Source organism: Myripristis murdjan, chromosome 18, assembly GCF_902150065.1.
Source record: "Myripristis murdjan chromosome 18, fMyrMur1.1, whole genome shotgun sequence".
NCBI lineage: Eukaryota > Metazoa > Chordata > Actinopteri > Holocentriformes > Holocentridae > Myripristis > Myripristis murdjan.
This window is the reverse complement of record NC_043997.1, coordinates 4,098,877-4,125,196: the sequence shown is the minus strand read 5'-3', so window position 1 is coordinate 4,125,196 and position 26,320 is coordinate 4,098,877. Positions and strand designations below refer to the sequence as shown.

At 44.9% G+C, this 26,320-nt stretch overlaps 4 protein-coding genes across 5 annotated transcripts in view; 3 read left to right on the top strand and 1 right to left on the bottom strand.

Moving 5' to 3' along the window:
- The window catches only part of txk (TXK tyrosine kinase), a 58,769-nt gene that overhangs the window by 5,538 nt on the left and 26,911 nt on the right, over nucleotides 1-26,320 (bottom strand). Inside the window, exon 16 of one of the 2 annotated variants that reach the window (XM_030075966.1) lies at nucleotides 9,525-9,628. In XM_030075966.1, the coding sequence (XP_029931826.1) occupies nucleotides 9,557-9,628 (72 nt within the window). In that variant the 3' untranslated portion in view covers nucleotides 9,525-9,556. Of the gene's footprint in view, nucleotides 1-9,486; nucleotides 9,629-26,320 lie in introns of those variants that run through there. The other variant, XM_030075965.1, reaches the window with a different exon arrangement.
- On the top strand, nucleotides 13,183-14,853 carry LOC115376405 (tripartite motif-containing protein 16-like). The gene has a single exon (XM_030075964.1). The coding sequence runs from the start codon at nucleotides 13,183-13,185 to the stop codon at nucleotides 14,851-14,853; it is 1,671 nt and encodes a 556-aa protein (XP_029931824.1).
- LOC115376404 (tripartite motif-containing protein 16-like) lies at nucleotides 17,512-19,474 on the top strand. Its single transcript, XM_030075962.1, has one exon. It carries the CDS (start codon nucleotides 17,512-17,514, stop codon nucleotides 19,180-19,182), a length of 1,671 nt encoding a protein of 556 aa, XP_029931822.1. The 3' UTR covers nucleotides 19,183-19,474.
- On the top strand, nucleotides 22,172-24,309 carry LOC115376403 (tripartite motif-containing protein 16-like). The gene has a single exon (XM_030075961.1). It carries the CDS (start codon nucleotides 22,292-22,294, stop codon nucleotides 23,960-23,962), a length of 1,671 nt encoding a protein of 556 aa, XP_029931821.1. The 5' UTR covers nucleotides 22,172-22,291; the 3' UTR covers nucleotides 23,963-24,309.

Here is a 26,320-nt window from a genome sequence, read left to right as displayed (position 1 = left end):
CATGCAGACTCAACCATCACCTTACGTGCTTATTCCACATTTTTTCAGTTGAGTCTACAGGATCATCACTTCAGTTTCGCGCAATGCCCCTTCAACAGAATGTAGTTTGCAGGAAACCTGGAGAAACAGAATTTAAAAGCCTCGTGTGGGATGAAATCATTCAGATGTGAACCCCAGTTTGGAATTTTAAAAGATCTGAGGGTCACCAAAAAGAGGCTAGTTTGAATCCCTGTGGAAATTTTCGACTTTACGAGTTGACGAGGACCGAACACAGTGAACATCAGTATCCTACCTGAGGCTTTGAGTCCCCGAATGAAGCCCCGCCCCCTGGGTGAGGTCACCGCTGGCCACCAGGTTGTTACAGGTGTTTGTGACGGAGAAGGACGGCGGAGGGAAGAGGAGAGGAGAGGAACAGGGAGGCGGGGGAGGAGGAGGAAGGTAGTGGTGTTTTGGTAACACAGTGGCGAAGGTTTCTTTTGTTGCTTTCAGGGTTTTTTCACCGACATCAAACGAGTCTTCGGTGTCCCTGCTGGATTCAAGGACGGAGCTTTGGGACGCTTTGTGGTCCGGAGTTGTCGTTTCAGGCGTCACGGTTGTCAGATTTGACGTGGTGGATATATTTGTTGTGTCGCTGCTTCCTGAGTTATTTCCTTCAGTTGCCCCAACGGGAGCTGTGGTGGTTTTAGTCCCTGGGCTTGGAGGTGTTGCGTTGGCATTGTTTCCAGGCTTAGTTTTGGTCAAAGTTCTGGACTGGGCGGCCACGCCTTTCAAATCCGGATCAGACTCCTTGTTGTTGCGGTTTTCCTCCATGTGTAAGCTTCCAGAAACCTTGGACACTGGTTTCATCAGAGTCTTGGTTGTTATGCTGGACTCAGAACGTGCTAGGTTCTTGCTGTTCTCCTTGTTGGCGGCTCTGGTTGGTTTGAGGGTAACTGTGGTGTTTGGTTGGCTGGTTTTAGGAAGGGATCTTAAGGAGTGGTTGGTTGAGGTTGCTCTGGTCACTGTGGTGGTCTTGGATTTGAAAACGCTGTGCTTGTCAAGGCCAGAGGTCTCGGAGGTCCCAGGCTCCCTGCTGAGGTCTTTGCTCAAGACATTACTAGCGTCTCCGCTGACATCAGAGATCTGAAGTTGGCTTGCTGCCGACTTGTTCGTAGGTGCAGGCACAGCTCCAGCCTTCAGGCATCCGAGGTCCTTCTTGGTCTCTTTGTTTGCGCCATTGCAAATACCCTGCCGTTTGGCTGCAGTCAATACTTCAATATGCTTGTCATCTTTTGCAAGACCCTTTGATTTTGACTCATTAGTGAGTTTAGCGTGTAAAGTTGGGGTACATTTGGACACTTTTGGTTTGGGGGTGGTTACAGCGGTGGTGTTCAAACATACGCCGACACTAAATGTCTCCATTTGAACTGTGGAGGACTGTTCTGACACACCTGAGGTCGGAGTCTTTGAAGGGTTTGTGGAGGAAGATGTGGTGTTTTTGGCCATTTTAGCACCAGACGCCGAGGTAGTCTCAGAGGGTTTGGGGTTCGAGGATACGTTTTCACATTCTGGGTCCCTTCTCTGCTCTGTCTCTGAGGTCGATCGATCCGTCTGATATTCTGAGGTAGAAATTTTCTCACATGGCTTGGCAAGAACAGAAGTAATTGGGGCGGTTACCTTGAAGCCCGCATGATGGTCACTGCTTGAAGATTTAGACGTTTTTGGTGCAGCAGTGGATATTTTAGCCTTTTGCGGTGTTGTGTTGGCATTCACATGATCAGCAGTTGTCTTCCAAGAGGCTTTTGGAGTTGACCTTGTATCTGGACGGTTGGTGGTTGATATTTTCGGGACATTTGTCTCTGTGTGTTTTGTGTTTTGCCTGAGCTCTTGACTTGGCTCTGAGTTTGAAGTTCTCCATGGCTTTGTTTTTACCTTCATCAACCTGGTCTCGGTTTCCGATGACTCAGAGGTTGAGGTTTTAGACGATTTGGAAACCTCAGAATCCTTCCTTAACTGCTCACTGTTGACTTGTCCGGGTTTACTTTGAGGCTTCGCTGCGTTACTGATGAGTTTGGCATCAAAGGTTTTGGATTGTTTGGCAGCTGTCAGATGGTCTGAGGTATTACGGGTGGTCTTCTGCTTGTCTTTTGGTTTCACTGTCCTGTCCTCTTCCTCCACCTTCCCTCTCTTCTCCTTCACCTTGCTGGTCTTGTCTTCCACTGCTTCTTGCTTCTTGTTTCTGCCTCCCTGGTTCCTCCCCTCCTCCTCGTCCCTTTCTTGCCTTGGGGTTTTGGTTATCTTGGGGAAGGTCGAGTTCTCCATCTGGTCTTTCTGGATCATGGCCTTCAGCTCATCCATGAACCTGTACAGTTAGACAAACACACAAGAAGACAGGCAAAGCCATGAAACAGCTGCAAGGTTGCTGGTTTGATTCCTGGTATCAACACGATATCCAATACTGACCAAGTACCCCTGAGCACAAGGATCTAACTTCCATTTCTGTGTGTAGCCGGCCAGCCTGTGACCTAAACACTGAAATACAACTCAACACGCTGTTTGTTCACACACACACACACACACACACACACACACACACACACACACACACACACACACACACACACAGGTACCTGCTGTGGAAGGAGTCGTGTGTGAACAGAGGATGCAGTAGCAAGTCCGAACACTGAGCTCGGTTCACAGGATCCATCTGCAGACAACACTGAGAGACAATAAACAGGTATTACTGACCTGTCTGTCTGTCTGTCTGTCTGACTGACTGTCTGTCTGACTGATCTATTCAATGTTTGTCAGTATGTTTAAAAAAAAAAAAATAAAAAATGACAAAACCAAACCATTAAACTCTCTTGTCTCTGTAAATTTTAGATTTTTTTCAGATATTTTTTTTTTCTTTTTTCTTCCTTTTTTTCAATCTCTGGTCACTTTCTTCCACTTTTGCAGCAGCCGGTTACAAACCCACAGGAAAACATTAAACTTCATACAACACAAGCTCATAAAGTGATATAACTTCATTTATAAACACGACACGGTTCTTGTCAACTGTCCTCTATGTGGAGAGGACAGGCCCAACAGAATGGGGGTTGCATCAACATGAAAGCTCATTACGTCTGTGTGTGTGTGTGTGTGTGTGTGTGTGTGTACGTGGGCCAGGTCCAGTGCAGTGGCTGTGACTGCAGGGTATCGTGCCTCCAGCGGGACTCGGTCGGGACCCTGAGGCAGTCTGGCTCCAGAGAAGACGGGGTTTCTGTAGAAGAGCTCCTGGTGGTGAGTCGTCAGGTGACCTGGAGCCGAGCCAATCAGAGTGGAGCAACAACAGCCAGTCAGAGTGGAGGAACAACAGCCAATCAGAGTGGAGCAACAACAGCCAGTCAGAGTGGAGGAACAACAGCCAATCAGAGTGAAGCAACAACAGCCAATCAGAGTGGAGCAACAACAGCAAATGAGAGTGGAGGAACAACAGCTTGTTACCTTGCTTTCACCACACCTGAACTCTGGTGCGTTCACAGCTGTGAAAAGAGCAGTCACCCTCAGGTCGGACTGAAACAACGGGACAGAGGAGGAAGGGAGGAGAGAAGGAGGGAAGAACAGAAGGAAGGAAGCAGGGAAGGAAGGAAGGAAGAAAAGAAGGAAGGAAGGAAAGGAGGGAGGGAAGGAATGGAGGAAAGAAGGAGGGAAGGAAGTCTGAGGCTGTACATGGTTTATCTGACAAGATGCCGCAGTGTGTGCATGTGTGTGTCTGTCTGTGGTTGTGGTTAAGGGTTAAGGGTCAAGGTTAAGGGTTAAGGGTCAAGGTTATGGATTACGGTTAAGGTAAATTAAGATTAAGACTTAACAGTTAAGGTTAAGGGTTAAGGGTCAAGGTTCAGGGTTAAGGTTCAGGTTAACGGTTAAGGATCATGATTAAGGTTAAAGGTTAAGGGTTAATAGTTATGGTTATGGGTTACGGGTAAAACTTAAGGGTTATGGTTAAGGGGTGATTGTCAAGGTTAAGGGTTAACAGTTAAGGTTAAGGGTTTAAGGTTCAGGGTTAAAGTTCAGGGTTAAGGATCATGGTTAAGGTTAAAGGTTAAGTGTTAACAGTTAAGGTTAAGGGTTCAAGGGTAAGGGTTAGGCACATAGTGGTGATGGTTGGCGTAAGTCTCCAGGAAATGAATGTAAGTCTCCCCCAGAGTGACCTTAGTAAACGTGTGTGTGTGTGTGTGTGTGTGTGTGCGTGTGTGTGTGTGTGCGCACTGACCGAAGCACCTGGTGATGTGGTGCAGCTGGTCCAGGTCTGACTCTCCGGGGAACAGCGCCTGTCCCGTCAGCATCTCCATGGACAGACAGCCCACGGCCCACACGTCCACCGGCCTGCACACACACACACACACACACACACACACACACACACACACACACACACACCAGGAACATTTTAGATCTGGATTAGTTTTATTTCAGTTTCACTGTAATTTTAGTTTATTTTCACAGGATGAATTTATTTAAGGATTTTTTGTTTTAACTTATTTTGTCTTATATTATTTGTATGATTATTTATTTATTTATTATTTATTTATTTAGTTGTTTATTTATTATTTTATTTTATTTTATTTAGTTGTTTATTTTTATATTCACTTATTTTACAAATATTTACGTTTTAGTTGCAGCTGACCAAACGAATAAAATGACATAAAATAATATAAAAATATACAAATGTATTAACAGTATTTTTTCACCTAAGAAAACAAACAATTAAACAAACAACGACATAAACACAAGCACAACAACTAAAAAACAACAACAACTGATTTTCTTCTTTTTTTTTTTTTTGAGTTGTTGGTTTCCATGGCGACAAGAGAGTTTTGGTTCAGTTTTAGGTTTTTTTTAACTGATTTATTTTTTATTTCACTTTATGGTGATTGTGGTTTTTAATGACATGCTGATTCATGATTCAGCACACACACACACACACACACACACACACACACACACACACACACTCTTACCTGCCGTACTTGGTGTCTCCCACCAGCAGCTCGGGCGCTCTGTACCAGCGCGTGGCCACGTAGTCGGTGTAGTCGGCGTCCTCGGCGGGCGTCGCCATGGCGCGGGCGAAGCCGAAGTCGCACAGCTTGACCACGCCCCTCTGCGAGACCAGGATGTTCTCCGGTTTGATGTCGCGGTGGACGACCTGAGAGCCAAACACAGACGAGGAACACACAAACACACAGATGGAAAAAAAAATACAAGATAAAAAAAACTGCAACACAACACATGTGCTAACACAGTGGTTCTCAGATGGGGGTACTCGTCCCCCTGGTGGTACGTTAGAGTACTGCAGGGGGCACATGAGCACATAAACAATGATGGAGCTCAGGGAAAATGTTCAAGTAACATGGAGTTTATTAAAAAAAAAAAAAAAAAAAAAAATGAATGACCCAGATTGTTTTCAGGTTATAAAAAAATGTGCAAGAAATTTATTAACTGTTTATTCATTATTTATATATTATATCTTAGGTTAACATACATTCATACTGTTTTTTTTTCTATTACAACCATCTGTATATTTCATATCTCATATTCTAAGATGTCTATATTTTTACTGTTTATAGTCTTTATTGTATATATTTCTGCATTTATTCTATTCTATTTAATTGGTAACACTTTACAATAACAGTACAACAATTAACGTTAGTTAATGCCATAATAAACATTAAGTAACAGTTAATAAACATTAAGTAACGGTTAACTAACCGTTAACTAATGCTGTTCATGCTAAGGTATTAATTTATATGTTATTTAAGGGTTATTTTAGATATTATTCACATTAGTAAATGCCATAATAATAATTAACTAACAGTTAATTAACCATTACAGCATTAACTAACATTAAGTAACGTTAACTGTTGTACTCTTATTGTAAAGTGTTACCATTTAATTTTACTTTATGTTTCTATTGATGCTGCTGTAACATAAGAATTTCTATTTCTATCTATCTATCTATGTCATGAGTTATTTTTTTAAGAATGAGGAAAACCCCATTCATGTCTCTCACAGACCATCTTTTTTTTTTCCATCTGACTGAATATTGAATATTCAATAGCTAGCTGATCGCAGTATGTCCGCACACACACACACACACACGCCGGGGCCCTGAGCTCACGCTGTGCTGGTGGCAGAAGGCCGTGGCCCTCAGGATCTGGTACAGGTGCTGCCGGCAGGTGTCCTGGTCCAGGCCGTGCGGGTGTCTCTCCAGCTCGTCCAGCAGGGTGCGCTCCACAAACTCAAACACCAGGTACCAGCGGCGCCGGCGCTTCCACACCTCCAGCAGGTTCACCAGGTTGTCGTGACGCAGTTGCTTTGTGGAGAGAAGAAGAAGAAGAAGGTGAGTGAGAGTGAGAGTGAGGCGGCTCAGGTGTGACTGACGGGTTGATTGACAGGCACCTGCAGCAGCTTGACCTCCCGCAGAGCGATCTTCTTCACCGTCTTGTCGTCGTCCGAGTCCACAAACTTCTTGATGGCGACGAGGCGGCCCGAGTCCCGGTGACGGCACTTCAGCACGGAGCCGTAACTCCCCTCCCCCACCAGCTGCAGGCTCTCATAGCGCTCCATCACACTGGGGGGGTGGAAGGAAGGAGAGAGGGAAGGAGGGAGGGGAGGAGGGAGGGGAGGAGGGAAGGTGGAAAGGAAGGAAGGGAAGATGGAAAGGAAGGAAGGAAGGAGGAAAGGAAGTAAGGAAGATGGAAAGGACGGAAGGAAGGGAGGCGGGAAGGTGGGAAGATGGAAAGGAAGGAAGGAGGGGAGGAGGGAAGGTGGAAAGGAAGGAAGGTGGGAAGGAAGGAGGGGAGGAGGGAAGGAGGGAGGGAAGGAGGGAAGATGAAAGGAAGGAAGGAGGAGAGGAGGGAAGGTGGAAAAGAAGGAAGGGAGGAAGGAAGGAAGGGAGGAGGGAAGGTGGAAAGGAAGGAGGGAAGATGGAAAGGAAGGAAGGAGGGGAGGAGGGAAGGTGGAAAGGTGGAAACAAAGGAAGGAAGGAGGAAAGAAAGGAAGGAAGGAGGGAAGGTGGAAAGGAAGGAAGGGAGCCGGGAAGGTGGGAAGATGGAAAGGAAGGAAGGAAGGAAGGAGGGAAGGTGTAAAGGAAGGAAGGGAAGATGGATGGTGGGAAGGAAGGAGGGAAGATGGAAAGGAAGGAAGGAAGGAAGGTGGGAAGATGGAGAGGAAGGAAGGAAGGAAGGGAGGAAGGAAGGAAGGAAGGAAGGAAGATGGAAAGGAAGGAAGGAGGGGAGGAGGGAAGGTGGAAAGGAAGGAAGGGAGGAGGGAAGGTGAGAAGGAGGGAAGGTGGAGGGAAGGAAGGATGGAGGAAGCAAAGGAAAGAGGGAAGGAAGAAGGAAAGGAAGGAAAGAGAGGGAAGTAGGAAAGGAAGAATGTGAGGGAAGGCACGAAGGAAGGAAGGAGGGAAGGAGAAAGGAGGGAAGGAGAAAGGGAAGGAAGGAAGGAAGGAAGGAATCAGAGGATAAAGAAAAACAGACAAACACAGAAAGAAAGAAAACCAAAGTAAAGAAAGAGGGAAAGTAAAGCAGAAGGAATGACAAACAAGAAAAAGAGGAAAGATGAACGGGTGAAGAAAGAAAGGTGGAAAAAAACAAAAGGAAATATGAGAATATTACAGGAATATTACAGGAATATTACAGGATCTGAAACCCTAAAACCAGCGGAGCAAACAGAACTACAGAGCGCTACTCCACACGCAGTGTCCTGTTACTTCACGGATACTTTACTCATAAGTACTGTAAAAAGTTAAAAATAAAAAAAAATACTTCAAAGAAACAGTAACTTTATAAGACGTCGTTTTTTCCCCACACAGCTCTTCTAACTCAATTCTTTAGTGTACCTCATTTTCTGATATTTAACAGATATCTAAAATATCGCTAAGCACCACACTCAAGCAAAAAAAGTACTTTTAGGTTAAGAAAAAGCTTTTAAAAAGTACAAGTACATGAACCAGCCACTCCGCTCAGGTGAATAAATGTAGTTTGTTATTTAAACTCCATGTAAAACAACATGAAGCCGCTATAAACTCACTGTCTGGCGTCAGAGGTGCACTACAGCAACATCAACTTATCATACAAAATATCATACAGTCACACGGCAGGCTCTGTACCTCTCTATAGGAATATTACAGGAATGTTACAGGAATATTACAGGAATATTACAGGAATGTTACAGGGATATTACAGGAATATTACAGGAATATTACAGGAATGTTACAGGAATATTACAGGGATATTACAGGAATGTTACAGGAATATTACAGGGATATTATAGAGATAACAGCAGCAGCAGCCACACAGCAGGCAGGAGCTCATGGTGGTTTTCAGCGACGACAATAAACAAACCAACACACACACTGAAGTCCTACAAAGAAGCGTGTGGACTCGGCACACACACACACACACACACACACACACACACACACACACACCTTACTGAAGGAATTCCGTGTCGGTTATCGCTTTGATCGGCTCCCAGCTTCTGTGATCAGGCAACGTAAACACTGGCATAACTGCGTGTGTGTGTGTGTGTGTGTGTGTGTGTGTGTGTGTGTGTTGGGGGGGGCGTCTCACGGTCACCGGAGAGGACAACTTGACCCTCATTAGCGTGTGTGTGCACGTGTGTGTGCGTGTGTGTGTGTTGCGTGTGTCCCCCTGCCATTACCTGTCACCCAAGACGTCGCCATAGTAACACCCCGCTTCGCGCCCCCCCCCCCCCCCCCCCCGCCCATACGTGACGCAGTGACGTCATCATCCCGTATTCCAACAGGCTTCAGTTTGAGTTTGAGTGTTTAAGTTTTTTAAATTTATTTTTAAGTTTTAAGAGTTAAGTTATAATGTGTACTTTATGTTATGATGTGTTTATAAAAAATATTAGAGGACTAAACTACTGTCAGTCATATAAATAAATAAGTAAACAAACCAACAAGCAAATAAATATAAAAATCAAATAACTAAATAAGTATTAAACTCTTCACTGTGACAACTCTAGTGACTTAATTCACAGGAAAATTAACCCTTTGAAACCGGGTGATGAGTTCTTAAATTTCTAAAAAAAAAAAAAAAAAAAAGGTGATCAGTAAGTTATCAAAAAAAATTAAACATTAGAACAGTCATTAGAACATTACTTAAAAAAATAAAAAAATAAAAAAAAAATATATATATATATGTATATATATATATATATATATATATTAAATTCCGTGAAAATGAGAAAAAATGACAACACAACTGTATGCCAGTGGTTTATGATACAGTGATAATGATGGTAATAATAATAATAATAATAATAATAATAAACAATAATAAACATAATTATAATGATAACAAAAATTAAATAAAAATTTAAAGAACGGGGAAACAAGAGGCTTCACTCTCAAAAGGGAAAAAAGTCAGAGACTCAATTTAAGACAGACAATAATTTTTTTATGAGAAAATCATTTTATTTAAAAAAATAATTTACAGCAGTTAAAATACAGCGGAAAAATACAGTGTGAGAACTGTGTGTGTGTGTGTGTGTGTGTGTGTGTGTGTCACTCCTGCTGCTCTGCCAGGCCTCTGATGTTCTCCAGCAGCTCAGCGAAGGACGGCCGACCCTCAGGCCTCTGAGAGAGAGAGAGAAGAAAAACCGACAGGTTAAACGTTTTATTTTGAAGAAGACAAAGCTGCTGGTCTGGCTGTTTGTTTGTTGACTGACTGAAATCTTTTACGTCTGCTGTCATAAACACAGGTGGGCCAAGCCGACGTCACGGCACAGCATGTAATACACCCGCCGCTCCACCAGGGGGAAGCATGTCACTGGCAAGTTTTACATTGACAAGCCACACTAACCAGGGCCAGCGTCACATGTGCACATACGTGAGTGCTTGTTGGCTAATCATGAGCCTGTTAGCCTCTTAGCTTGTTAGCGAATGTCAGCTAAACTGCTTGGTTGAGGTGACATTAGGGTTACGGTACAGTTAGGGTTCGGGGGAGGTTAGTGTTAGGGTTACGGTTGGGGTTCAGGGTTCAAGGACTGATTTAAAATGCCCTGGCCTACAGGCTTGGAAGAGGAGGATAGGTGATGTGATGGGTCCAGTTCTGGAGAGGGCAGAGACGGGTTAAGGCCTTAGAGGAAACGGGGTGGGGAATGAGGGATTAGGGTGGGGTGGGGTGGAGGGGGGGCGTAGAGATTTGGGTTCAGGATGAGAATTTGGGGAAGGGTTAGTGTTGGGGGTAGGGGAAGCGAATTTAGGTTAAAGTGCAGTTCGGTTAGGGTGCAGTTAGGGTTAAGGTACGGTTGGGATTAAAGCGAGGTTAGGGTTAAGGTACGGTTGGGATTAAAGCGAGGATAGGGTTAAGGTACGGTTGGGATTAAAGCGAGGATAGGGTTAAGGTACGGTTGGGATTAAAGCGAGGTTAGGGTTAAGGTGCGGTTGGGATTAAAGTGAGGTTAGGGTTAAGGTACAGTTGGGGTTAAAGTGAGGTTAGGGTTAAAGTACGGTTGGGATTAAAGTGAAGTTAGGATTAAGGTACAGTCAGGGCCGGCTCTTGGCATAGGCGGTTGCCTAGGGCGCCATTTGCTGCACTTCAAATACACACAGTGTGCTGTACATCAGCCAGTGAAAGTGTTTCCTGCTGTGTGTTGTGTTTCCTGTTTGAACTGACTGTGCCTCTGCAAACATGTCCGAACTGGTGAATAAGAAAACAATGCACATGCGTAGGCTATTCTCCCACTGTTTTCAATGGGCATCATTTAGGCCCAGCACTTCTCTGCCTCTGTGGGTTGGCTTCCCGAGTCGGGAATGTCGGGAATCCCGATGTATTAGCTTTTCAAGTCGCTGGCATTTACGGCCTCGAAGCCTCTAGATTTCCCCTAAAGTGAAAATTTGGGCGAAAACGTGACTTTGAAACGAAAATTGCGGATTTCCTGTTGTTTTTTTTTGTTGTTTTTTTTTTGACAGTTGACAGTTTTATTGATCACTAAGAGAGCAATGACTTGAGATGAAGTTGATTTGATATTTAAAAAAAGTATCTCTGATGTAGTTGAGCTACATTTAGTCATGTTATTGTAGCTCAGCTCGCTGCATTTCTCTAATGGGAGCTTCAGTGGAGTGAAGCTTCATGTAATGTACAGTCACAGTAACAGTGTACAGCTCAGCTCACTGCATTTTCCAAGCAGCTTGCCCAACACTGGGTATATACACTATATTACCAAAAGTATTCGCTCACCCATTCAAATGATCAGAATCAGGTGTCCTAATCACTTGGCCTGGCCACAGGTGTATAAAATCAAGCACTCAGGCATGCAGACTGTGAAACAAGACATTTGTGAAAGAATGGGCCGCTCTCAGGAGCTCAGTGAATTCCAGCGTGGAACTGTCATAGGATGCCACCTGTGCAACAAATCCAGTCGTGAAATGTCCTCGCTCCTAAATATTCCACAGTCAACTGTCAGCTCTATTATAACAAAATGGAAGCGTTTGGGAACAACAGCAACTCAGCCACGAAGTGGTAGGCCACGTAAAGTGACGGAGAGGGGTCAGCGGATGCTGAAGCGCATAGTGCAAAGAGGTCGCCGACTTTCTGCACAGTCAATTGCTACAGAGCTACAAACTTCATGTGACCTTCAGATTAGCCCAAGTACAGTACGCAGAGAGCTTCATGGAATGGGTTTCCATGGCGAGCAGCTGCAGCCAAGCCACACATCACCAAGTGCAATGCAAAGCGTCGGATGCAATGGTGTAAAGCACGCCGCCACTGGCCTCTAGAGCAGTGGAGACGCGTTCTCTGGAGTGATGAATCACGCTTTTCCATCTGGCAATCTGATGGACGAGTCTGGGTTTGGAGGTTGCCAGGAGAACGGTACATTTCAGACTGCATTGTGCCGACTGTGAAATTTGGTGGAGGAGGAATTATGGTGTGGGGTTGTTTTTCAGGAGCTGGGCTTGGCCCCTTAGTTCCAGTGAAAGGAACTTTGAATGCTTCAGGATACCAAAACATTTTGGACAATTCCATGCTCCCAACCTTGTGGGAACAGTTTGGAGCGGGCCCCTTCCTCTTCCAACATGACTGTGCACCAGTGCACAAAGCAAGGTCCATAAAGACATGGATGACAGAGTCTGGTGTGGATGAACTTGACTGGCCTGCACAGAGTCCTGACCTGAACCCGATAGAACACCTTTGGGATGAATTAGAGCGGAGACTGAGAGCCAGGCCTTCTCGACCAACATCAGTGTGTGACCTCACCAATGCGCTTTTGGAAGAATGGTCAAAAATTCCTATAAACACTCTCCTCAACCTTGTGGACAGTCTTCCCAGAAGAGTTGAAGCTGTAATAGCTGCAAAAGGTGGACCGACATCATATTGAACTCTATGGGTTAGGAATGGGATGGCACTTCAGTTCATAGTATGAGTAAAGGCAGGTGAGCGAATACTTTTGGTAATATAGTGTATGTGACATGGTGGGACTTTGGGAAAATAAACATGTTTTCTAACTTTGAAGCTTTTTCTGAGGCAGTTTTAGGAGGAAGTTGGAGCTGAAGGGGTTAAAGGAGTGTTGCAGCATGAATGGAGTTTGGTTTCACTTCCATAAGTCTCTTTATGTCACTCTAGACTTGTTTTTTTACCACCTTTCTTACAAAATAGTTTCCATGTTTCTTGTTATCTTGCAGAGTAAACACTGTGCAGTAAACCAGATCTACATTTTCCAGACTGGATCTGTTGGATCTGTTGTGTTGACTGAGTTCTCACTGACAGGAGGGTCATAATACAACTGGAGATCATATTAGCTATTGGGTGAAGATGAAAATGAGATGGAACAGTTTAATTATTTTTGTCATAAACTTCTCTTCATGTTGTAAATAAGAGCTAAACACACACTACCTCCTTAACAGCACTCCTCATCTGGAGTGACTCAGCAGCTGAACCCCTCCCTCTTCTGTCTGACCTCAAACTTTACGAGTTTTATTCTGCCCAGATATTTCCTGTTTCTCATATCTCACAGTTTACAGACGAGTGGAAACAACACAGTGTGAAGGACAAGAGCCCACAAGCCCGTTTACAGCAGATCAGCGAGAGACTGTGAGGAAAAGCTGCTGTTTGCTTTGGATCGGAGCACAACTCTTATCTGTTGATAGAAAGTGAAACTGGCAGACGTTCACTGTGACTGAGAGGGGAAATGGCGCAGCGAGGAATTCAGCCGGACTCGGCAAAGTTTTGCTGTTCCATCTGTCTGGATCTGCTGAAGGATCCGGTGACTATTCCCTGTGGACACAGCTACTGCATGAGCTGTATTAAAGACTGCTGGGATGGAGAGGAGCACAAGGAAATCTACAGCTGCCCGCAGTGCAGACAAACCTTCATCCCAAGGCCTGTCCTGGTGAAAAGCACCATGTTAGCAGAGTTACTGGAGGAAGTGAAGAAGATGGGACTCCAAGCTGCTCCTCCTGATCTCTGCTACGCTGGACCTGGAGATGTGGCCTGTGATGTCTGCTCTGGGAGGAAACTGAAAGCCCTCAAGTCCTGTCTGACGTGTCTGGCCTCTTACTGTGAGCAGCACCTCCAGCCTCACTACGATGCAGCTCCACTAAAGAAACACAAGCTGGTGGAAGCCACCGTGAAGCTTCAGGAGAACATCTGCTCTCGTCACGATGAGGTGATGAAGATCTTCTGCCGCACTGATCAGCAGTGTATCTGTTCTCTCTGTGCCATGGATGAACATAAAGTCCACCGCAAAGTCTCAGCTGCAGCAGAAAGGAAAGAGAGGCAGAAAGAGCTTGGGCTGAGTCGGCGAAAAATCCAGCAGAGAATCCAGGACAGAAAGAAAGAGGTGAAGGTGCTTCAGCAGGAGGTGGAGGCCATCAGTCGCTCTGCTGATAAAGCAGTGGAGGACAGTGAGGTGATCCTCACTGAGCTGATCAGTTTGATTGACAAAAGAAGGTCTGATGTGAAGCAGCAGATCAGATCCCAGCAGGAAGAGGAAGTGAGTCGGGCTGAAGAAGTTCAGGAGAAGCTGAAGCAGGAGATCGCTGAGCTGAGGAGGAAAGACGCTGAGCTGGAGCAGCTCTCACACACACAGGATCACATCCATTTTCTACAGAATTACCCCTCGCTCTCATGTCTCAGTGAATCTACACACTCACCCAGCATCAACATCCGTCCTCTGAGCTACTTTGAGGATGTGACTGCAGCTGTGTCAGAGCTGAGAGACAAACTACAGGAGCTTCTTAGTGAGGAATGGTCCAAGATCTCACTGACAGGGACTGGAGTGGATGTTCTACTGTCACAACCAGAGCCCAAGACCAGAGCTGAGTTCTTACAATATTCATGTCACATCACACTGGATCCAAACACAGCACACACACTGCTGTCATTATCTGAGGGGAACAGAAAAGTAAAAGCAATGACACATCAACAGTCATATCCCAGTCACTCAGACAGATTTACTGGATTGTATCAGGTCCTGAGCAGAGAGAGTCTGACTGGACATTGTTACTGGGAGGTGGAGAGGAAGGGGATAGTTGATATAGCAGTCTCATATCAGGATATCAGCAGAACAGGGGGCGGGGCTGAATGTGCATTTGGACAAAATGACAAATCTTGGTCATTGGTTTGTTACGACATGAACTGTAACTTCAGACACAACAATATCCAAACTAAAATCCCACTCCCTGTGCCCTCCAGAGTGGGAGTGTACCTGGATCACAGAGCAGGTATTCTGTCCTTCTACAGCGTCTCTGAAACCATGACTCTCCTCCACAGAGTCCAGACCACGTTCACTCAGCCTCTCCATGCTGGACTTTGGCTTTGCAGTAACGGAGCCACTGCAGAGTTTTGTGAGCTCAAGTAGACAGGAGGGATTAAAGCAGTTCTGTTGTCTATTTCTATAACATCTGGCCACAGATCACCTGTCACTCAAACCGTGTGGGCGGGGCTATGACTCTCTTTCCAGGTCTCAGTGTAACATCAGCTGAAATACAACAGATCTGTCTTTTTTTTCTTTTTTACTCAAGAACTCCACATTTATAAAATATTTTGTTGCATTTTTATTTTGCTGCTAAAAGCTCTTTATGATTCTTAACTTCACTCAGTATTTAATGTAACATGTTTTTGCTCTTCCTGTTTTGCTGCTTAATGGAGTCAGAAGTGTGTTTGCACTCGTCCTTCTTTGTAGCTGAACAGCTGTTTGTTGATTTGGTTTCCAGTACTTTGTAACTATGATTTTTTTTAATGCACTGCAAATGAAATGATTCTTCTTGTTGACATGCTGGTTTAACAGATCGAGTGTGAAAATCACGTGACTGCTGAGATTGAAACGCCTGTTAGGAGATTTTACTGATTAGGTGTGTCAACCAAGTGAATGTTTATGAAAATGAATAAAAAATATTTCCAAGAATCAACAGTGTTTCTTCTGTTCTCGTTCCAGAAAGTCTATCAACCAGCTGAAGAGAATCTGACAGTAACAGGACAGTATGTCTTGACTGGTTTAGCTGCTAAAACAAAGAAGTGCTGTAACGCCCTCCATGAACAGCAGAAAAGACAAAGTGACAGGAGGGAGAAATACCTGCATTCAAAAGTCATTTATGACATTTTACTGTGTCTGGGATGAAATGAAACCAGCTTTGATCGACACTTTGAGCTCAGAACTGAACTGCGTTTTCTTCACCTGGGATTGTGGACGCCATTCCCATTTTTCTTCTGTTGTGAAACCAGAATTTTGGGGGATTTATTGAAATTTAAGGGCCACTTTGAAATCCAGTGGCAGGGTGGCAGGATGGGGGGGCGCCAGGGAGTCATTTCACCTAGGGCACCAGCATGGCTAGAGCTGGCCCTGGGTACGGTTTGGGTTAAAGTGAGGTTAGGGTCAAGGTGCAGTTGGGGTTAAAGTGAGGTTAGGGTCAAGGTGCAGTTGGGGTTAAAGTGAGGTTAGGGTTAAGGTACGGTTGGGGTTAAAGTGAGGTTAGGGTCAAGGTGCAGTTGGGGTTAAAGTGAGGTTAGGGTCAAGGTATGGTTGGGATTAAAGTGAGGTTAGGGTTAAAGTATGGTTGGGATTAAAGTGAGGTTAGGGTTAAAGTGCAGTTGGGATTATAGTGAAATTAGGATTAAGGTACGGTCAGGGCCGGCTCTTGGCATAGGCGGTCGCCTACGGCGCCATCTGCTGCACTTCAAATACACACAGTGTGCTGTACATCAGCCAGGAAAAGTGTTTCCTGCTGTGTGTTGTGTTTCCTGTTTGAACTGACTGTGCCTCTGCAAACATGTCCGAACTGGTGAATAAGAAAACAATGCACATGCGTAGGCTATTCTCCCGCTGTTTTCAATGGGCATCATTTAGGCCCAGCGCTTCTCTGCCTCTGTGGGTTCGCTTCCCGAGTCGGGAATGTTGGGGAATCCCGATGTATTAGCTTTTCAAGTCGCTGGCATTTACGGCCTCGAAGCCTATAGATTTCCCGTAAAGTGAAAATTTGGGCAAAAACGTGACTTTGAAACGCAAATTGCGGACTTGCTGTTTTTTTTTTTTTTTTTTTTGACAGTTGACAGTTTTATTGATCACTAAGAGAGCAATGACTTGGGATGAAGTTGATTTGATGTTTAAAAAAAAAGTATCTCTGATGTAGTTGAGCTACATTTAGTCATGTTATTGTAGCTCAGCTCGCTGCATTTCTCTGGTGGGAGCTTCAGTGGAGTGAAGCTTCATGTAATGTACAGTCACAGTCACAGTGTCCAGCTCAGCTCACTGCATTTTCCAAGCAGCTTGCCCAACACTGGGTATCTATGTGACATGGTGGGACTTTGGGAAAACAAACATGTTTTCTAACTTTGAAGCTTTTTCTGAGGCAGTTTTAGGAGGAAGTTGGAGCTGAAGGGGTTAAAGGAGTGTTGCAGCATGAATGGAGTTTGGTTTCACTTCCATAAGTCTCTTTATATCACTCTAGACTTTTTTTTTTTTTTTTTACCATCTTTCTTACAAAATAGTTTCCATGTTTCTTGTTATTTTGCAGAGTAAACACTGTGCAGTAAACCAGATCTACATTTTTCAGACTGGATCTGTTGGATCTGTTGAGTTGACTGAGTTGTCACTGACAGGAGGGTCATCATACAACTGGAGATCATATTAGCTGTTGGGTGAAGATGAAAATGAGATGGAACAGTTTAATTATTTTTGTCATAAACTTCTCTTCATGTTGTAAATAAGAGCTAAACACACACTGCCTCTTTAAGAGCACTCCTCATCTGGAGTGACTCAGCAGCTGAACCCCTCCCTCTTCTGTCTGACCTCAAACTTTACGAGTTTTATTCTGCCCAGATATTTCCTTCTTCTCAGGTCTGACAGTTTAAAGACGAGTGGAAACAACACAGTGTGAAGGACAAGAGCCCACAAGCCCGTTTACAGCAGATCAGCGAGAGACTGTGAGGAAAAGCTGCTGTTTGCTTTGGATCAGAGCACAACTCTTATCTGTTGGTAGAAAGTGAAACTAGCAGACGTTCACTGTGACTGAGAGGGGAAATGGCGCAGCGAGGAATTCAGCCGGACTCGGCAAAGTTTTGCTGTTCCATCTGTCTGGATCTGCTGAAGGATCCGGTGACTCTTCCCTGTGGACACAGCTACTGCATGAGCTGTATTCAAGACTGCTGGGATGGAGAGGAGCACAGGAGAATCTACAGCTGCCCGCAGTGCAGACAAACCTTCACACCGAGGCCTGTCCTGGTGAAAAGCACCATGTTAGCAGAGTTACTGGAGGAAGTGAAGAAGATGGGACTCCAAGTTGCTCCTCCTGATCTCTGCTACGCTGGACCTGGAGATGTGGCCTGTGATGTCTGCACTGGGAGGAAACTGAAAGCCCTCAAGTCCTGTCTGACGTGTCTGGCCTCTTACTGTGAGCAGCACCTCCAGCCTCACTACCATGCAGCTCCACTAAAGAAACACAAGCTGGTGGAAGCCACCGTGAAGCTTCAGGAGAACATCTGCTCTCGTCACGATGAGGTGATGAAGATCTTCTGCCGCACTGATCAGCAGTGTATCTGTTCTCTCTGTGCCATGGATGAACATAAAGTCCACCGCAAAGTCTCAGCTGCAGCAGAAAGGAAAGAGAGGCAGAAAGAGCTTGGGCTGAGTCGGCGAAAAATCCAGCAGAGAATCCAGGACAGAAAGAAAGACGTGAAGGTGCTTCAGCAGGAGGTGGAGGCCATCAGTCGCTCTGCTGATAAAGCAGTGGAGGACAGTGAGGTGATCCTCACTGAGCTGATCAGTTTGATTGACAAAAGAAGGTCTGATGTGAAGCAGCAGATCAGATCCCAGCAGGAAAAGGAAGTGAGTCGGGCTGAAGAAGTTCAGGAGAAGCTGAAGCAGGAGATCGCTGAGCTGAGGAGGAAAGACGCTGAGCTGGAGCAGCTCTCACACACACAGGATCACATCCATTTTCTACAGAGTTACCCCTCGCTCTCATGTCTCAGTGAATCTACACACTCACCCAGCATCAACATCCGTCCTCTGAGCTACTTTGAGGATGTGACTGCAGCTGTGTCAGAGCAGAGAGACAAACTACAGGAGCTTCTCAGTGAGGAATGGTCCAAGATCTCACTGACAGTGACTGAAGTGGATGTTCTACTGTCACATCCAGAGCCCAAGACCAGAGCTGAGTTCTTACAATATTCATGGCACATCACACTGGATCCAAACACAGCAAACACATGGCTGTCATTATCTGAGGGGAACAGAAAAGTAAAAGCAATGACACATCAACAGTCATATCCCAGTCACCCAGACAGATTTACTGGATTGTATCAGGTCCTGAGCAGAGAGAGTCTGACTGGACGTTGTTACTGGGAGGTGGAGAGGAAGGGGATAGTTGATATAGCAGTCTCATATCAGGATATCAGCAGAACAGGGGGCGGGGCTGAATGTGCATTTGGACAAAATGACAAATCTTGGTCATTGGTTTGTTACGACATGAACTGTTACTTCAGACACAACAATATCCAAACTAAAATCCCGCTCCCTGTGTCCTCCAGAGTGGGAGTGTACCTGGATCACACAGCAGGTATTCTGTCCTTCTACAGCGTCTCTGAAACCATGACTCTCCTCCACAGAGTCCAGACCACGTTCACTCAGCCTCTCCATGCTGGACTTTGGCTTTGCAGTAACGGAGCCACTGCAGAGTTTTGTGAGCCCAAGTAGACAGGAGGGATTAAAGCACCTCTGTCGTCTATTTCTATAACATCTGTGTTGGTAAGCGCTTGTTTCTGTTGGGTTTCTGCACTGCACTGGCCACAGATCACCTGTCACTCAAACCATGTGGGCGGGGCTATGACTCTCTTTCCAGGTCTCAGTGTGACAACATCAGCTGAAAAACAACAGATGTGTCTTTTTTTCTTTTTTTCTCAAGAACTCCACATTTATAAAATATTTTGTTGCATTTTTATTTTTTTAATTCTTAACTTCACTCAGTATTTCCTGTAACATATTTTTGCTCTTCCTGTTTTGCTGCTTAATGGAGTCAGAAGTGTGTTTGCACTCGTCCTTCTTTGTCGCTGAACAGCTGTTTGTTGATTTGGTTTCCAGTACTTTGTAACTATGATTTTTTTTTAATGCACTGCAAATGAAATGATTCTTCTTGTTGACATGCTGGTTTAACAAGTCGAGTGTGAGAATCACGTGACTGCTGAGATAGAAACATCTGTTAGGAGATTTTACTGATTAGGTGTGTCAACCAAGTGAATGTTTATGAAAATGAATAAAAAATATTTCCAAGAATCAACAGTGTTTCTTCTGTTCTCGTTCCAGAAAGTCTATCAACCAGCTGAAGAGAATCTGACAATAACAGGACAGTATGTCTTGACTGGTTTAGCTGCTAAAACACAAAGAAGTGCTGTAACGCCCTCCATGAACAGTAGAAAAGACAAAGTGACAGGAGGGAGAAATACCTGCATTCAAAAGTCATTTATGACATTTTTCTGTGTCTGGGATGAAATGAAACCAGCTTTGATCAACACTTTGAGCTCAGAACTGAACTGCGTTTTCTTCACCTGGGATTGTGGACGCCATTCCCATTTTGTCTTCTGTTATGAAACCAGAATTTTGGGGGATTTATTGAAATTTAAGGGCCAGTTTGAAATCCAGTGGCAGGGTGGCAGGATGGGGGGCGCCAGGGAGTCATTTCACCTAGGGCACCAGCATGGCTAGAGCCGGCCCTGGGTACGGTTGGGGTTAAAGTGAGGTTAGGGTCAAGGTGCAGTTGGGGTTAAAGTGAGGTTAGGGTCAAGGTGCAGTTAGGGTTAGGGTGCACTTAGGGTTAAGGTACGGTTGGGGTTAGGGTACGGTTGGGGTTAGGGTACGGTTGGGGTTAAAGTGAGGTTAGGGTTAAACTGAGGTTAGGGTTAAGGTAAGGTTGGGATTAAAGTGAGGTTAGGGTTAAACTGAAGTTAGGGTTAAGGTACAGTTGGGGTTAAAGTGAGTTTAGGGTCAAGGTGCAGTTAGGGTTAGGGTGCAGTTAGGGTTAGGGTACGGTTGGGGTTAAGGTACGGTTGGGGTTAAAGTGAGGTTAGGGTTAAAGTGAGGTTAGGGTTAAGGTAAGGTTAGGGTTAAGGTAAGGTTAGGGTTAAAGTGAGGTTAGGGTTAAGGTGCAGTTAGGGTTAGGGTGCAGTTAGAGTTAAGGTACGGTTGGGGTTAAAGTGAGGTTAGGGTTAAAGTGAGGTTAGGGTTAAAGTACGGTTGGGGTTAAAGTGCGGTTAGGGTTAAAGTACGTTTGGGATTAAAGTGAGGTTAGGGTTAATGTACGGTTGGGATTAAAGTGAGGTTAGGGTTAAGGTACAGTTGGGGTTAAAGTGAGGTTAGGGTTAAGGTATGGTTGGGATTAAAGTGAAGTTATGATTAAGGTACGGTCAGGGCTGGCTTTTGGCATAGGCGGTATAGGCGGTCGCCTGCTGCGCCATCTGCTGCAATTCAAATACACACAGTGTGCTGTACATCAGCCAGGAAAAGGGTTTCCTGCTGTGTGTTGTGTTTCCTGTTTGAACTGACTGTGCCTCTGCAAACATGTCCGAACTGGTGAATAAGAAAACAATGCACATGCGTAGGCTATTCTCCCGCTGTTTTCAATGGTCATCATTTAGGCCCAGCACTTCTCTGCCTCTGTGGGTTGGCTTCCCTAGTCGGGAATGTCGGGAATCCCGATGTATTAGCTTTTCAAGTCGCTGGCATTTACGGCCTCAAAGCCTATAGATTTCCCGTAAAGTGAAAATTTGGGCGAAAACGTGACTTTGAAACGCAAATTGCGGACTTGCTGTTTTTTTTTTTTTTTTTTTTGACAGTTGACAGTTTTATTGATCACTAAGAGAGCAATGACTTGGGATGAAGTTGATTTGATGTTTAAAAAAAAAGTATCTCTGATGTAGTTGAGCTACATTTAGTCATGTTATTGTAGCTCAGCTCGCTGCATTTCTCTGGTGGGAGCTTCAGTGGAGTGAAGCTTCATGTAATGTACAGTCACAGTAACAGTGTACAGCTCAGCTCACTGCATTTTCCAAGCAGCTTGCCCAACACTGGGTATCTATGTGACATGGTGGGACTTTGGGAAAACAAACATTTTTTCTAACTTTGAAGCTTTTTCTGAGGCAGTTTTAGGAGGAAGTTGGAGCTGAAGGGGTTAAAGGAGTGTTGCAGCATGAATGGAGTTTGGTTTCACTTCCATAAGTCTCTTTATATCACTCTAGACGTTTTTTTTTTTTTTTTACCACCTTTCTTACAAAATAGTTTCCATGTTTCTTGTTATCTTGCAGAGTAAACACTGTGCAGTAAACCAGATCTACATTTTCAAGACTGGATCTGTTGGATCTGTTGTGTTGACTGAGTTGTCACTGACAAGAGGCTCATAAAATAACTGGAGATCATATTAGCTATTGGGTGAAGATGAAAATGAGATGGAACAGTTTAATTATTTTTGTCATAAACTTCTCTTCATGTTGTAAATAAGAGCTAAACACACACTGCCTCTTTAAGAGAGCTCTTCTTCCTGGAGTGACTCAGCAGCTTGAACCGCTCCCGCTTCTGTCTGACCTCAAACATTACGAGTTTTATTCTGCCCAGATATTTCCTGCTTCTCAGGTCTGACAGTTTGAAGACGAGTGGAAACAACACAGTTTGAAGGACAAGAGCCCACAAGCCCGTTTACAGCAGATCAGCGAGTGACTGTGAGGAAAAGCTGCTGTTTGCTTTGGATCAGAGCACAACTCTTATCTGTTGATAGAAAGTGAAACTATCAGACGTTTCACTGTGACTGAGAGGGGAAATGGCGCAGCGAGGAATTCAGCCAGACTCGGCAAAGTTTTGCTGTTCCATCTGTCTGGATCTGCTGAAGGATCCGGTGACTCTTCCCTGTGGACACAGCTACTGCATGAGCTGTATTAAAGACTACTGGGATGGAGAGGAGCACAGGGAAATCTACAGCTGCCCGCAGTGCAGACAGACCTTCACACCGAGGCCTGTCCTGGTGAAAAGCACCATGTTAGCAGAGTTACTGGAGGAAGTGAAGAAGATGGGACTCCAAGTTGCTCCTCCTGATCTCTGCTACGCTGGGCCTGGAGATGTGGCCTGTGATGTCTGCTCTGGGAGGAAACTGAAAGCCCTCAAGTCCTGTCTGGTGTGTCTGGCCTCTTACTGTGAGCTGCACCTCCAGCCTCACTACGATGCAGCTCCACTAAAGAAACACAAGCTGGTGGAAGCCACCGTGAAGCTTCAGGAGAACATCTGCTCTCGTCACGATGAGGTGATGAAGATCTTCTGCCGCACTGATCAGCAGTGTATCTGTTCTCTCTGTGCCATGGATGAACATAAAGTCCACCGCAAAGTCTCAGCTGCAGCAGAAAGGAAAGAGAGGCAGAAAGAGCTTGGGCTGAGTCGGCGAAAAATCCAGCAGAGAATCCAGGACAGAAAGAAAGATGTGAAGGTGCTTCAGCAGGAGGTGGAGGCCATCAATCGCTCTGCTGATAAAGCAGTGGAGGACAGTGAGGTGATCCTCACTGAGCTGATCAGTTTGATTGACAAAAGAAGGTCTGATGTGAAGCAGCAGATCAGATCCCAGCAGGAAGAGGAAGTGAGTCGGGCTGAAGAAGTTCAGGAGAAGCTGAAGCAGGAGATCGCTGAGCTGAGGAGGAAAGACGCTGAGCTGGAGCAGCTCTCACACACACAGGATCACATCCATTTTCTACAGATTTACCCCTCGCTCTCATGTCTCAGTGAATCTACACACTCACCCAGCATCAACATCCGTCCTCTGAGCTACTTTGAGGATGTGACTGCAGCTGTGTCCGAGCTGAGAGACAAACTACAGGAGCTTCTTAGTGAGGAATGGTCCAAGATCTCACTGACAGTGACTGAAGTGGATGTTCTACTGTCACAACCAGAGCCCAAGACCAGAGCTGAGTTCTTACAATATTCATGTCACATCACACTGGATCCAAACACAGCACACACATGGCTGTCATTATCTGAGGGGAACAGAAAGGCAACAGTAATGACACATCAACAGTTATATCCCTGGCACCCAGACAGATTTAGTGGATGGTATCAGGTCCTGAGCAGAGAGAGTCTGACTGGACGTTGTTACTGGGAGGTAGAGAGGAAGGGGATAGTTGATATAGCAGTCTCATATCAGGATATCAGCAGAACAGGGGGTGGGGCTGAATGTGCATTTGGACAAAATGACAAATCTTGGTCATTGGTTTGTTACGACATGAACTGTAACTTCAGACACAACAATATCAAAACTGAAATCCGGCTCCCTGTGTCCTCCAGAGTGGGAGTGTACCTGGATCACAGAGCAAGTATTCTGTCCTTCTACAGCGTCTCTGAAACCATGACTCTCCTCCACAGAGTCCAGACCACGTTCACTCAGCCTCTCCATGCTGGACTTGGGCTTTACCGTATCGGAGACACTGCAGAGTTTTGTGAGCTCAAGTAGACAGGAGGGATTAAAGCAGTCCTGTCGTCTATTTCTATAACATCTGTGTTGCTAAGCGCTTGTTTCTGTTGGGTTTCTGCACTGCACTGGCCACAGATCACCTGTCACTCAAACCGTGTGGGCGGGGCTATGACTCTCTTTCCAGGTCTCAGTGTAACAACATCAGCTGAAATACAACAGATGTCTTTTTTTCTTTTTTACTCAAGAACTCCACATTTAAAAAATATTTTGTTGCATTTTTATTTTGCTGCTAAAAGCTCTTTATGATTCTTAACTTCACTCAGTATTTCCTGTAACATGTTTTTGCTCTTCCTGTTTTGCTGCTTAATGGAGTCAGAAGTGTGTTTGCACTCGTCCTTTGTAGCTGAACAGCTGTTTGTTGATTTGGTTTCCAGGACTTTTTAACTATGATTTTTTTTAATGCACTGCAAATGAAATGATTCTTCTAGTTGACATGCTGGTTTAACAAGTCGAGTGTGAGAATCACGTGACTGCTGAGATAGAAACATCTGTTAGGAGATTTTACTGATCAGGTGTGTCAACCAAGTGAATGTTTATGAAAATGAATAAAAAATATTTCCAAGAATCAACAGTGTTTCTTCTGTTCTCGTTCCAGAAAGTCGATCAACCAGCTGAAGAGAATCTGACAGTAACAGGACAGTATGTCTTGACTGGTTTAGCTGCTAAAACACAAAGAAGTGCTGTAACGCCCTCCATGAACAGCAGAAAAGACAAAGTGACAGGAGGGAGAAATCCCTTCATTCAAAAGTCATTTATGACATTTTCCTGTGTCTTGGATGAAATGAAACCAGCTTTGATTGACACTTTGAGCTCAGAACTGAACTGCGTTTTCTTCACCTGGGATTGTGGACGCCATTCCCATTTTTTCTTCTGTTATGAAACCAGAAATTTGGGGGATTTATTGAAATTTTAGGGCCACTTTGAAATCCAGTGGCACGGTGGCAGGATGGGGGGGCGCCAGGGAGTCATTTCACCTTGGGCACCAGCATGGCTAGAACCAGCCCTGGGTACGGTTGGGGTTAAAGTGAGGTTAGGGTCAAGGTAAGGTTTGGGTTAAAGTGAGGTTAGGGTCAAGGTGCAGTTGGGGTTAAAGTGAGGTTAGGGTCAAGGTGCAGTTGGGGTTAAAGTGAGGTTAGGGTCAAGGTGCAGTTGGGGTAAAAGTGAGGTTAGGGTCAAGGTGCAGTTGGGGTTAAAGTGCAGTTAGGGTTAAGGTAAGGTTGGGGTTAAAGTGAGGTTAGGGTTAAGGTAAGGTTGGGGTTAAAGTGAGGTTTGGGTTAACGTGAGGTTAGGGTTAAGGTACAGTTGGGGTTAAAGTGAGGTTACGGTTAAGGTACGGTTGGGATTAAAGTGAGGTTAGGGTTAAAGTGCGGTTGGGATTATAGTGAAGTTAGGATTAAGGTACAGTCAGGGCCGGCTCTTGGCATAGACGGTATAGGTGGTCGCCTACGGCACCATCTGCTGCACTTCAAATACACACAGTGTGCTGTACATCAGCAAGGAAAAGTGTTTCCTGCTGTGTGTTGTGTTTCCTGTTTGAACAGACTGTGCCTCTGCAAACATGTCCGAACTGGTGAATAAGAAAACAATGCACATGCGTAGGCTATTCTCCCGCTGTTTTCAATGGCCATCATTTAGGCCCAGCGCTTCTCTGCCTCTGTGGGTTGGCTTCCCTAGTCGGGAATGTCGGGAATCCCGATGTATTAGCTTTTTAAGTCGCTGGCATTTACGGCCTCGAAGCCTATAGATTTCCCGTAAAGTGAAAATGTGGGCGAAAACGTGACTTTGAAACGTAAATTGCGGACTTCCTGTTTTTTTTGGGTTTTTTTTGAGAGTTGACAGTTTTATTGATCACTAAGAGAGCAATTACTTGAGATGAAGTTGATTTGATATTTTAAAAAAGTATCTCTGATGTAGTTGAGCTACATTTAGTCATGTTATTGTAGCTCAGCTCGCTGCATTTCTCTAATGGGAGCTTCAGTGGAGTGAAGCTTCATGTAATGTACAGTCACAGTCACAGTGTCCAGCTCAGCTCACTGCATTTTCCAAGCAGCTTGCCCAACACTGGGTATCTCTGTGACATGGTGGGACTTTGGGAAAACAAACATGTTTTCTAACTTTGAAGCTTTTTCTGAGGCAGTTTTAGGAGGAAGTTGGAGCTGAAGGGGTTAAAGGAGTGTTGCAGCATGAATGGAGTTTTGTTTCACTTTCACAAGTCTCCTTATATCACTCTAGACTTTTTTTTAACCACCTTTCTTACAAAATAGTTTCCATGTTTGTTCGGACTTTTCAAATTTAACCCTCCGAATGGGCAGTCAGGCAGCACACAAAGGCTATAAC

Excerpts from the sequence above, each read along its gene's own strand:
- LOC115376405 (XM_030075964.1), top strand. The coding sequence starts at position 13,183 with ATGGCGCAGCGAGGAATTCAGCCGGACTCGGCAAAGTTTTGCTGTTCC.
- LOC115376404 (XM_030075962.1), top strand. The coding sequence starts at position 17,512 with ATGGCGCAGCGAGGAATTCAGCCGGACTCGGCAAAGTTTTGCTGTTCC.
- LOC115376403 (XM_030075961.1), top strand. The coding sequence starts at position 22,292 with ATGGCGCAGCGAGGAATTCAGCCAGACTCGGCAAAGTTTTGCTGTTCC.